At 35.8% G+C, this 13,608-nt stretch overlaps 2 protein-coding genes across 8 annotated transcripts in view; both read right to left on the bottom strand.

Annotated features, from left to right (window-relative positions):
* The window catches only part of LOC142977625 (high affinity cationic amino acid transporter 1-like), a 28,589-nt gene extending 17,208 nt beyond the window's left edge, over window positions 1-11,381 (bottom strand). Inside the window, exon 1 of the mRNA XM_076121667.1 lies at window positions 11,240-11,381. The gene's annotated coding sequence lies outside the window, so the exon portion shown is untranslated. The remainder of the gene's footprint in view (window positions 1-11,239) is intronic.
* On the bottom strand, window positions 402-12,529 carry LOC142977623 (cationic amino acid transporter 3-like). 7 transcript variants are annotated; one of them, XM_076121660.1, is made up of 12 exons: window positions 7,355-7,373; window positions 7,126-7,258; window positions 5,623-5,854; window positions 4,942-5,226; window positions 4,582-4,686; window positions 3,718-4,004; window positions 2,908-3,145; window positions 2,515-2,617; window positions 2,187-2,332; window positions 1,552-1,694; window positions 1,006-1,114; window positions 402-630 (listed from the first exon to the last, which is right to left on the bottom strand). In XM_076121660.1, exons 3-12 carry the CDS (start codon window positions 5,852-5,854, stop codon window positions 521-523), a joined length of 1,758 nt encoding a protein of 585 aa, XP_075977775.1. In that variant the 5' UTR covers window positions 7,126-7,258; window positions 7,355-7,373; the 3' UTR covers window positions 402-520. The 7 variants fall into 7 exon arrangements, with proteins under 7 accessions (XP_075977775.1, XP_075977776.1, XP_075977773.1 ...); XM_076121661.1 differs by lacking the exons at window positions 7,126-7,258; window positions 7,355-7,373 and adding an exon at window positions 12,510-12,529; XM_076121658.1 differs by lacking the exons at window positions 7,126-7,258; window positions 7,355-7,373 and adding an exon at window positions 11,240-11,380.
* Between the last annotated feature and the right edge of the window lie 1,079 nt (window positions 12,530-13,608).

Genomic DNA, 13,608 nt, shown 5'->3' with positions numbered 1-13,608 from the left:
GTATATTTAATCTATTTTGTGTTAAGAGTTAAGCTTGGGTTCCACTTAAAACCAGAATTTCACTAAATTTCATTATTTATTACAAAGTTTAGTATTTATATTTAGTCATTTAAGTACTCTTCCAAATTACCTTTATGAGTGACGTTAAGAATGAACCCGAGTAACCCTTTTGTATCCAGCTAAATAGTCCACCACGGTAACCAAATTTCAGGACTTTACATCCCTTCAAAAACTATTTTAAGGGTTCTCAAGTATGCAATTTTTATTTTACATTACCCCAACTCAGTAGTACTTAAATTTCCAACTCTTAAAAACATTAAATGTAATCATACCCTCAAATTATTGTTCAGGTAGGTAAAAGCAAAGTAACAGGGTAGAAAATAACACAAAGAAGTAAACTTGATCCCTTCGAACGTTCAAAACTGTTCTCAGAGTAATTTTAATATAAAAGTCTTTAATATCACACACACTCTTCTGTTCACTTAAATATTTTCTATCCTATAACTCTATTGACTAGGTATTATGATGTGCCTGCTCGCTTTTCTTCTTTCACGTTATTATTTAATTCTTCTGTGGTCTTTTCTATCAATGAACTGTGCTTTAATCCGTAGAAGAAGTAAATCAGGTACCCTGAAAGAAAATATCTAATTATATAAAAGAAAAATCGTGTTTGTGAGGTTGTTTTGCCTCTGATATACTTACACAGTAATCTGAGCTATTTTTTATCAAAATATCTCAATCTTAGACATAATAATGAGATCTAGACTCTAGGTAATAAGTAGCTCATCCAACAAAAAGTATGTATTAAAATTGTGAATTTAACATAGCATAGTATGATTAACTGAAAACAGCAGATACCGTAGACGGTGTGTCTTCCATATTAAGTCATTCATTGCCCATATATTCTGAGACTTAGAATTTTTGTTCAATATAAGTATCTCCCCCAATATCAAATTAATTATTCTATATGAATTGACAAGTTAAGTATACTATTGTGGTACGTACCAAGAATGATCCATATAACAAATCGTATCCACGTCTCATAGTCAAGTTGCAACATCAAGTAGACGTTGATACACACGCTCAGGTACGGCACCAATGGGACTAAAGGCACCTGCAAACAAAGTTACACTTGGTTAGCATAAGCACAAGTTAAAATAAGCGTCTAAAACACTCCAGCAATACAGGCGTTTAGAAATATTGATAAATTTTAAGGTTTACCCCCGGTTTCTGAGTACATTTAGCGGTAGTTTATCTATTCAATAGCGTTTTTTTATGTGAGCTTAAACGCTATTGAATAGATAAACTAGCGCTAAATGTACCTCAGAAACCGAGGGTTAGAGTTTTTTCCTTTTTTTCTTCACGAGCAACAGCTTTTCCGAAACAGTGTAAATTAAAAATACTATGACTCGTCATAGTATTATTCAAATACTTGTTAAAAGTTAATAAAATAAGACATGGTTGACTTCGACTTTACGCGCTGCAAAGAGACAAAACCAAATGTCTACTTCAAAATGATTATAATTTGCTAGCATGACATTATTTTCTTACCGAGAAAGAGAGACTCTCCACATCGTTCCTGGGCTGCAGGTACAAGATAAAGAGAGAAGCGATTAACAGAGCTCCGAGCACTCCGAGCGCTACGACTGATTGCTCCCACCGCAGTAACGCACATGCTGCTATCGCCACCACGACTGTACACACATAATGAGCCATTAATGATTTACATCGTAATTGGACTGCCTCCTTGGCGCAGTGGTTTAGGTCACCACGCCACTACCATTACGTCAGCAGGTCGATTATTTGTGCCACAAATGATTTTTCCGGGTCTGGTTGTACTTTGTATTCGTTTTTTGTATGTTTGTAAAAAGTCCCCGCGACACAAGAGCAATACTTAGTGCGGGAGTTGTCTTTGTAAAATAAAAAAAACATTATTTTAGTGGAGCTAATCAAAAACATGTTAAGAATACTTATTACAACAAATCAGATTAGATAAATCTTCTTACGACTTTATAATTAAGGTACTAAAAGTCCTTGAAAAAGGAATGGAATATTGACATAGCATTACTACTAATTCGATACATTTGTTAGGCAAGTCTGTTTTTGTTAAAATCCGGAGTCGTCACTTAACAAAATTAATTTTATAGATTTTTGGGTGTCGTGCAAAGCGTTAATAAAATACTTACATGACAGAGCCATGGTGATTTTAGCGATAGTAGACGTGAGTTTGGTAGGTTGTTTAGAACCCAGGAGATTTGTGTTTGATGAAGTCTTTGTTGTTGGTTTAGTATCAACTGTCAGTTCTTGTACCTCAGGCTCCACGTTTTCGTATCTGGAAAAAAAACGTTATGCATTAACATTGTATGTGATTTTTAAGGGTTTTGTGTTTCTCGCCGAAGCTTCAAACTAACTGGATAGATATTAAAGTGTAAACTTGATAAATAAGACAATTCTTTTCTTAGTACATTTAGCTCGGGTTGGTCAATTATAAACAAGAAATTAAAATAAGTTTACCTTAGAATAAGTACACTCATAGCGACGATGATGTAAGCGAGCAGTGTACCGATAGACATCATGTCAATCAACTGGTTCAGGTTGAAGATCGTAGCCAGAATTGCTGAGGAAAGTAACAACAGAGCAATTAATTACTGTTAAAAATTTTAACAATGATTATTTCTTTCTACCAATATTGATAGATAATCTATGTTAAAGTTTAGTCCAAGATATTGAATCCTTTGGCTGGTCATAATAAATAACAATTTCATCAAAAATCTATCTTAATCAAAAGAACGGAATCATTCAGCTTAACGTTTATCAGCCGAAAAAAAAACGCGACTTGCTATAAAAATTGTCGCATGCTACAAAATTATTAACTTAATTCCTGAATAACCAAAAGAAGTTACTCACCAGCCATAAGTCCACTCAACACGGTAGCAGTCAACGGAGTCTTGGTCTTCGAGTTGATAGCAGCAAGAGGTCTGAACAGTAGACCGTCAGTGCCCATGGCGTATATCACTCTGGGGAGAGGGAACATAGCTCCGAGGAGTGACGTGCAGAGAGCAAAGATGGCGCCGATGCTCACGATCCATTTGACGGCAGTGAGGCCGACAATTGTGAACACGTGCGGGAAGGGAGCGTCGGCATCCTGGAAGAATAATAATATGTTTATATAATCTTTCGAGAAATCTCAGTCTGACTTATCAGCACGACACGTAAGCAATCCTACTTACGTATCCTGCTGATAGCTGGCCTTTTCTTAGGACTAAGAATAGGCATTGCCTTTTAATGTGGCTATGCTTATTCTGGGCACGTTACCCGAGGACGGCGATGCGGTCTTTTTCTTTTGTTAGTAGTAGTTGTTAGATTAATAATTTACATTTTAATAAATTATAAAATGTTAATATTATAAAAAAAGCTTAGAAAAACCGTAGAACGAAATTACAAATAGAATTTAAAATTAAGTTAATAATATGAAATCAAATCGTGCTGGAATTACACTCTCATAAATAACGCATAGAAACGATACTTTTCTTAGCCATGGAAGCCATTTTAAGATTTACACTAGCTAAAGAAATATGTTGCTGTTTAGACTAAATACGATTGTCTAATGGCAAAAGTGAAACAAGCCACATCATATTGGTACAATGAATTAAATCAATAGTAATTTCTTAAATTATTCAAGTGTAGCTCGATCAAAATTACTGCGAATCAACTAACCTGCTCATAATATGGCAGCATCATAGTCAAGACAGTTGAAATACTGAAGTAAGACAGAAACACTATGAGGAGTGACAGCATGATAGCCAGTGGGATGTCTCTCTTAGGGTTCTTGGCTTCTTCTCCCGTGGTCGCCACGACGTCAAACCCGATGAAGCCGAAGAAGCACTTGGCAGCTCCTGCCATGATGCCGGCGACACCAAATGGAGCAAAACCACCGGTTCCTGCTTTGGCTTTGTACTCTTCGGGAATGTCAGCCTGTTGGATTCTCCAGTTAGCTGGGTCACCTGTAGGAAGAGTTAAATGTTTAGTAAGAAGTCTTCTTCTTCTTATCGTATGGTCAACCTAGTGTCAAAGTTGTTCAAGCCGCCCGAAAGCCCTTAACTGGCTTAACGACTGTTATCTTCATTGACAACAACTGGGACCGACTTTCGGTTCGACCGAAGCACGGAGACGCCTAATTCAAATACCACTATACGGTCACCCATCTATGGAATGACCGCACCAACGGTTGCTTAACCCACAGATCGTTTACCGACCGGTTAGCGCAACTGGTTATGGGCGCCTCAAAGAAGTAGTAAGAAGTCTGGCAGTTTCTTTACTTAGGCAATGTATTGTTCCCGCGAGGTATTTCTTAGGTTAATACGGATGCTTAAGAGTTTTGTAAAGATTGCAGCAAGTGATCTTTTGAGTGTCTGCCGGTTCACTGAATACCAATTCAACATGCACTCTTTTGCATGGACAGAGTTTTAATATGTCACTCAAATGCTAGCAATAGAAACCTGTAAATTTTCTGCATTTTTTTATATAAGTTTACACCCACATAGCAGGTGAGATCACTAATTATTTTTATGTAACACTTACTGTAGATAGCTCCGGCGACTACAACGATGATGACAGTGATCAGATTGAGTCCAGTGAACACGTTGTTTAACTTTGTCGACTCTTGCACTCCGACACTAAGTAACACTGAAAACAATGTAAATACAAATTTATTTAACTTTATCTATGATTAACTTCAATTTATACAAAACACTATTGATATTATAGTGGAGAAATCAAATTAGTTATAGGTTATATTGAGTACGACTGTACTTGTAAGTGAAGATAGTTAAAGTTTATGTTCAATAACTGAATTTAATATTTCATTGGAAAGCATATAGTCAAAGAGTATCTAGAGTACCTACCAAATCGCAAATAATATTGCAATATATACCCACTTACCTGTGATAACACCGACCAAAGCAAACGCGAAGAAATCAGGATAATCAGCCAAAAACGACACATGGATTGGTGCGATCTCCGTCATTCTTGCAGCCATGGTATTGTTGCACAGACTGTCTATGTATAAAGACATGCCTTTAGCAATACCAGCTGTGCCGATCATGTACTCCATGATGAGGTTCCAGCCGATGGTGAAGGCGACAAACTCTCCCACACTCACGTAACTGTACACGTATGCTGATCCAGCTTTTGGAACACGAGATGCGAATTCTGCGTAACTCAGTGCTGTAAATAGAAAACCAATAATTAAGACATCTAGATTGATGATATCGCTAGACCCTAATGGAAACTAGTTATTAATCTTTGCTTTTATAATTAGAAAAGTCTATTTTCTGCGTTTTGGAAACACTGGATTCGGATTTATGTGTTGTTATACTTTTTTTTATGTAAAAGGTGATCTCACGACCTTTCTTGTATTCAAATATTGTTGAATTTGTTCTTGCGGATACTATAATATCTTACAAGGCCTTTTGCCTATCACCGTTAACGTATCATTAAGAGTTATTATAGCGCCTTAACACTCATATTTTTGTTGAAAAAATGTTACCCAACAATCCGAGCATCTACTAAATATGACTTAAAATCAATAGTATAATATTTACAATTTAAAATGTAACTTACCAGCTAAAGCCGAAGCTATAGCGGCCACCAAGAAGCTGATAGTAACAGCAGGTCCTGCTATACTCTTGGCAACAGCTCCCGCGAGGACATAAACCCCCAGACCGAGGGTACTGCCCGTCCCCAGGCCAGTCAAGTCCAGGACTCCAAGACATCGTGCGAGAGGAGTCGACTGGTCTCCGTCTTCAAGGACCTTGCAGCGTCGAAATGACGCGAGTATTCTTGCGAAACTCATCTGAAATTAAAAGTTTCTATTGGTGTTTAAAAGTTGTTTGCTGTCATTTTACAGGTGAATACAGACACATGATTAATGCTGAAAAGTAATTCAGTCGCTACTGCGTGAGTGACAGAGACAGTGTGATGCTTAAGATATGCTGAAACTTGAGGAGTGCTTTTCGTTCGTCACCAATTTTTTTCAACACCAAGGGTTTCAGTACCTTATAAACCTTAAAAATTGATGTTGATAGAAGAATATTCCAAAGTTAAATCTGTTTCTGTATTCGGCTGTTAATTATGATTGGCTGTATTTTGGAATGTTAAGTAATGTTAATTTTTTTGTTGTATATTTTTGAAGACACAAACTTTAATGGATTCCGATGCTGCAAAAGATAAAAATGAAATAATTATTTTTTAGTTTGAACTAATATCAGTTTAAGGTATTTTCACTTTATTTGTAAAAGATAGCAATTCTGAGAACTTTATAATATTGACGAGGTGACTATACAGATACCTATCTAAAGTTTTTATATGACGATAAGTAATTTAGGCCTATGCAAAGATGATAAGATGGACAAATGCCACGATGACGCTGTGTGAAATGTGATGAAATCACTGTTATTTATATCCAAAAGAATTCCATTTTTAAATACAAGTGCCTCAATTTGTATTGTTTTGATGTACCTGCTTACTGGCATCAAAAATGAGGTACTAATAGGATCCAGTATGCTACCCTACAGTGTGTAATATTAGGTCGGGAAAAAAGTCTTTTCGCATTATAGTATGTATGAACTTGTAATAAAATCTCTTTGGCTTCAAGAATCACAAATGAGTTCACGGTTCATTAGGTTTCTGTCAGTGAACTCGTGAGGTACCCAAATATCGAGCTTTTTTGTGTAGAGAAAACATTTTATTACAAGTTCATACAGACTTTAATGCGAAACTACTTTTTCCCCGAGCTAATACTTTGGCACCAAGTATTACCCCGTTTATTTATCGTGGTAAATAATAATTCTATTCTTTAATAATTTATTTGATTATAATAATATGCGTTTTCATATTTAGTAAGTTTTTATTTAGGTATTCAGAAGAATAGGCAATTAGATTTATAAGCAAATACCAAATTGTGTGCTAGAAATATGACACTTAGGGGTTTCCCATGTCGTCCGGCGATATAATCACAATTGTATTGTTTGATTATTTACAATTAACAATGAATAGATAAGTGCCGAGTCTACGATATTATTACGTAAGAGTATTTTATTTAATGTAATAAACTGTAGGTATTACCTTTTTGATATTCGTCAACTCCTTGAGCGTTACCGATACGAAAAATTAACAATGATTTGAAGACAGATTTTCACTCACAAATTATAAACTTAAAGTCTATAGTTAAATGCCGTTTAAATTCAAAAATTTTCACCTACAAATTAAAAAGTTAAAGTTAAATATTGAGTAAGCATTTAAATAAAATATGAATAAAAATGACAATGGTAATAGAGAACTAATAAATACAGACACAATATTTCTTTACACATCTACCAAAAACTGTAATCGTACTACTGATTTATTTACAAAAACTACCGAAAAACTGCATTATGCAATGCACTATAAGACCAGACACAAAGTAAATGAATTGCAACTTACATTGACAAACAAAATAATGTATCTTCAAAAAGCACACAGTCACTTCTACAATAATGACGATGTTAAAATGGAGACGAAACATCACACTATCTGCTTATCAAACGCTGTTGTTAATCTATATGTCAATGTTGACTAAGAAATCAGTGTGCGAATCTTTTGTATGTTTGTTTGTAAAATTATAACGTTTTGTAAAAGGTGCGTGCGATCATGATCCCTCCAGAAGCGATTTTCTTCAGCGACTTGTTTTGCTAAAGCAATTCAAGATCTACAAACTTCGCTACCTTCATTCCGATCTATAGATGTTGCCATACAGGACGAAAAGACAATCAAACAGTGGATAAACCCAGGTAGTTAAAATAGTTAGTAGTGCACAATAAAAATGCACATGCGTACAAACAGTGCCGGAGATGACAAAGAAATAATTTTACAACTGTTTGTTGAGGATCTGGAGATTTCCACAATTCATCATGTCTGGTTGTAAAACAGTAACTATGTCTATTATTGTTCCTACTTGGTAATTCAGTGTCAAATGAACACAAAAGGGCACATCTCACATTACAGCCTTGCCTTTTTAGAAATCATACATTTTCACCATGTGTCCCTTAAGATATAAGACCTTTTCGAAATTGTTTATTTTCCTCGGCGGACCTTGGTGGATGGAGAGAGGGGCTAAGGTCACCTCCTAAAACATTTGAGTCCTTCACTTCTTAATTCCTCATGAAATTTACATACCACTGGTAATCAATATCACATCTAATGGTTTTTCTGTGGTATGTTTGTGATACAATACAAATAATGCCGTGTTAAAGATTAGGGAAGGGAAAAAGTGCCAAATAAATTGTCATTAATGTGAAAGCCAATCTAATAGGACCACATCAATTGGCCAATCTAACATCCCCTTTAGAATTCTATACAGGTGCGTACACGCATCCGGTGTACACTGGCCCCAAGCAGAATCACTCCAGTTATCAATCATGGAAGTATATACTGTTTTTCGGAATCATTTCCCCATATCATACAGTTGTAAAGTTAAAGATGCTGACTTTATCAGTAAGACTATTTACTTTTCATAGCTAAATGTCAACCGCACGCGTTGATAGAGTGACGACGCAGTATAATATTTGTTTAGCTTAGCACTTGTCATTCGCACTTGTAAACAAGCAATTCTGACGTATTAATCACTTGGATCTTAGACCGATCCCATTAGCGTTTTGCGAGCGTTTGCGTCTCTCCGACGTCTGCGGAGCGTGTGTAGCGCGGGACAAGCGTTAACAGCTCGAATCTCTTCCAATATCGACTACCGACCACCGGCAAGCTATCGAGAAATGTTGTATGAAAATTTGACCAGCGTCTCTAACGGGTGTCATAGGAACTACTTTGGCAGTACATTTTGAATGACAAACTTTCGATAGTTGGCAATATCAACTATAGATAATCGGATGCAGAGCAGTAAAGCCCGATTCTCTACTACCATCGAATACCGACAACGGGAGACGACGACGACGACAACTAGCTATCGAGAAATGTTGTATGGAGAAAATATGTTCAGTGCCTCTAGCGGCTGTCGTAGTAACTATTTTTGCAGTACATTTTAAATGTCAAAGTCTCGATACTCGATGGTTCCGATAGTAGAGAATCGCGCTACAGGACGGCGTGATTGTACCTGTTGCCATCAAACGCGCCGCTACTCTTATAACGCCAGTAGGATAGCGGCCTTACTACAATTGTTGTAAATGGCTGATGAGTATCGGCTTCATTGAAAATATTATCTTCTGCTCAATCATATTTGCACTCCATCTACAGATTAGATCTATGTAAGATAGTTTGTCTAGTGTCCTCAACTCAAAGATACTATCGTGTTATACATCATAGTTGTGCAAGACGGAACAGAAAATCTGGAGCACAAGACGGACGGACATACGTAGCAAGAGAATGTCAAGCTATTTTTTTTTTCATTTCAATTGCATGTCTTGGTTCACTCTCTAAACGAATCGTGGTCAAATGTCTCAACGGCCACCAATCTGTGGCTTAATCTCGTTTTTTCACAATACCACAAGTACCTGATTACTTTTACGTGGAATTAAAGCACGTTTAATTTTGACTGCCTCCGTGGCGCAGTGGTTTAGGTCGCCACGACGACGCTACCATTGCCTCGGGAGGTCGTGGGTTCGATTTCTATACGGAACAATTATTTGTGTGGACCACAAATAATACTTAGTTTCTGATGTGGTTGTACTTTGTGCCCGTTGTTTGTATGTTTCTAAAATTCCCCGCGACACAAGAGCAGCTCTTAGTGCGGGAGTTGTCTTTAAAAAAAAACAAAGACACAAAAGTAATAGCAGTTATTCTTTAGGGCTGATAGTATTTATAGCCCAGTAACAAACTATAAAGTGACTTGACAATCTGAGTTAATAATGACAATAAAACGTCATAGTGCGGTCTCAGACAAATACTTATATTGTGTCTACTGAGATATTACTTCGCAGACGATTAAGGTAAAACATTATTTACATATTTTAGACAAGGGTAATTTACGAGATAAATAATTGTTTTAAAAATGTTTATCTCTAGCGACTTGTACACATCACATTATAGAATAAAGCATAGTTGATTCCCGCGCCCCTATGTCTGTATGTTTCTATGTATGCTTAGGATCCTATGTCTGCTTTTATGCGGTTTTTTTTAATAGATAGAGTGATTCAATTCTGGTTTATAATGTAAACATTGTAAAGGTTTTTTGTAAAATAACCGCCGCTTGTATTATTATCATTGAACGGGTCTTAAACGCGATTAGAAATTTAGGGTTGTGATTGATTTGGCTGTGGTCACGGGTGGACCACGGCAAACGCAATTCGATGAAAACGTCGAGAAAACAAATAAGGTATCGCAAACTGTTGTTTTTTCGTTATTAACACATAAACATACAGATGCCTGAAAGTGCAACGAAGCAAATATTGACAGTAATCCATACTCGGCGTTACTTCTCAGATCATTCCAACTGAAATTGAACATTAAAATTCAACAGCACTACCTCAGGCGAGCCTTGCGCCCGACACCACGTGAGACTGCAATCCAAAGATATCGTAATGCCATATTTTATATTATAGATACTGTAGCCCGATTCTCTATTATATCGAATACAGACAACCGGCTAGTTATCGAGAAATTTTGTATGATGATCTCATCAGTGCCTCTAGCGGTCGTCGTAGTAACTATTTGTGTAAGTAGTACATTTTAAATGTCAAAGTCTCGATACTCGATGGTTCCGATTGTAGATAATCGCGCAACTGATTTCTGTGGTGCAGTCGCTTCAAGTAGGTGTACAACCAAGGAACGTAGACCGTCTGGTTTTTATAGCTGGAAAAATGTAAAGGGTGTGTATTGTGACTTATATAAAAAAGGATGCCATATAAAAATAAAATATAAATAATTGAATAATCAAACTCACCTTTTTGTATCTAATCCATTAACAGCATGTAACCATACACACAGAACACAAATAATTGTCACCCAATACCGTACACAAATTGTTTTATAAATTCCGCGTTACTTACGCCTACCTTTTGCATTACGCAAATTAAATGTGAATGAAACAAAATATTATGTATTGCCTCGCATTCTAATTAATTTCATCTTTAAAAAAGTAAAATAATCAAATGAGGTGCCTACAATAAAATCAAATCGGCCCTATTTCTTTTGGTGACTGTTAAAATCAGTCCACATGTCGAATATAACTTGCAAGAAGGAATTGACTTACCTTGAAAAAGCACTTGCTTGAAGACTCGGCAACAGCACAAAACAAACACTATTTCTCTATACAAAGACTACTATAATATATCCTATTTAAAACACTTTATTTTTCACTGAACAAAGCACAATTAATTACTCACAATTTTCTTATATTTATTGTCATTTAAATATTGCACTATTTCGAACAAAGTTCCGAACACAACTACAATAAATAAGAACGGAATAAAACCAGTCCTAAGTGGTTTCCTTACCTAGTGTCTAAGTATATAGCCTAGTTATCTTTAAGTAGAGAACTTATGCATGCACTTTATTATATCTATAACAATATTAAGTAGTTTATTCAAGTGGAACTTGCAATTGTGTATTTGCATACGTTAGTTGGTTTTAAAGAAGCTAGCGACTCGCCCTGGCTTTCTCTGAGTTTTCAGATACATTTTGTATATAATACAGAAAACTAGCTAAATTCCGTGGCTACACTTGCATACCAAAATCACTGTTTTAGTCGCAAATCGCACTCATTTTGGAAATAAAAATAGTTAGTCTGTGTTTGATCTCGAGCCTTTACCTATCTGCATACTAAGTTTCATCAAATCCGTTGCAGTCGCTTAGAATATCCGGCAAAATTTTCTACAATACAAAATAAGCCGTAAAAAGATCAAGAGTCTCTTATTCCTTCAACTGTTTTTAAGAACAATCAAACATGCATTTTCATAACGATGCTTTCATTCACCGTTGGACGAAATAACTAGGAAAACGTCAGGAGCTTAATACTCGTTACCGGCGCGGCGCCAGCCATATGTGACAAGATGTATGGATGTGAGTGAGGCGAAGGAAGTTTGTAAGGATCGTAAGAAGTGGCGTTCTCAGGTCTCTTTCTCCGCTTATGGGAAAAAGGCGTGATATGTTTGTATGTAACTACGAAATATCTAATATATAAATAACTGCGAAAATCATTGATTGTTGCATTAAGTTCGAAGGCTCGACCGCTTGCGTGGGAGACGATTTTCTCAGTATCCATTGATTATAACTTGTCCAACACATGTCTTTTGTCAAGTACTATACATCGGTTAATTCTTAGTATTCATCATACAGTTGGACTATTATTTCCCCTGCGAAACGCCACGTGTTCTGTGGTTTAATCATACGTCGATGACAGAGTTTCGTTTGTTTAGGCACTTACTTAACAATATATTAAACTCTATGGACTGATCGAAATGTAATTTCGTCAATTTCCTGAGAACAATCTACTTATATCAAAGATTTCTGATTATGCTTACCTATGTGAATGCTAAATTCTCCTTGCAAAGATCCTCTTATGTTATCAAATGTGTTGTTATTTACTTGTATAGTCTCAACTCAAAAACTAATCACACACACACACTTTATGTGCTGATGTTTCATTCACTGTTTTCTAAACTTACTGGATCGTAGAAACGTGGTGTGGTCTATATATGTTGAATGAAAAAAAATACTAGAACCATCTCGTATTATCGTTTAAGTTTAACTAATTTACAATATGCACATATTTTTTCGTGTAATACGTTATCTCTATACGTTATTTGTCAGAGATAATGCAGTTGGGAATTATAAAGTTTTAAGTTAAATAAATACAAAAAATAAAGTTTCATGCTTGTTATTATGAATGCACTTTTATGAAGCATGTATTACATTGTTTGTTCACTTTTAAATCACTTGTATTAGGTAGTTAATACTCTCTAGAACGTTAAGATTTATCTACAAGTGGAGAGCACCTGTCTATGTCTCGTGTTAGCGATTATGTTTAATTGATTAGCAATAAATTGTTGTGCATAATTGTAAATTGATAAAATGATCGATCGCCATGTAGGTATTATTTTATCGCCACGTATTTCTATAGACCCAAATAAAAATGCCAAAGAGTCTATTGAACTCATTAAAATATCCAGTATTTTACTTTGCGCGCCACTGGAGCTCATATTAATAGGCCGATCTCTGCTTTTAATTGGTGTAACCTTTAAGTCGAGGACTAAGTACTAAAAGCTCAGACGCTAGTGGAGCCTAATTTTGTCTCCTAGGGAATCTCACATTTGATTTTTTTTGCAGTTTGGAAGGTATTATTTACCAGACGGACATTATTGGGTAGAGCTAACTTGAGTGGTATTATATGTATTATATTACAAGGAAACGCAGAATATTGCAAATGTTATTTTTTTATAAAATTAAGTCTTTTAAAAGAATACAAAATAAACTGTCCTTACAAAAATAATGATAAACGAAATGTTTCAAAGTTTGTCGCGATCATTTTTGTTCAGAGTGTATCCGTCCGTGCGATGTAAAAACATTGTTCTTTTCAATTTCATTTATTTTCAGCCGTTTTTCTAAGAAGTTTGAGAGTTC

This window comes from Anticarsia gemmatalis, chromosome 13, assembly GCF_050436995.1.
Source record: "Anticarsia gemmatalis isolate Benzon Research Colony breed Stoneville strain chromosome 13, ilAntGemm2 primary, whole genome shotgun sequence".
Lineage (NCBI taxonomy): Eukaryota > Metazoa > Arthropoda > Insecta > Lepidoptera > Erebidae > Anticarsia > Anticarsia gemmatalis.
Note: the sequence above shows the minus strand (reverse complement) of the source record. Positions and strands in the feature narration are given on the sequence as shown.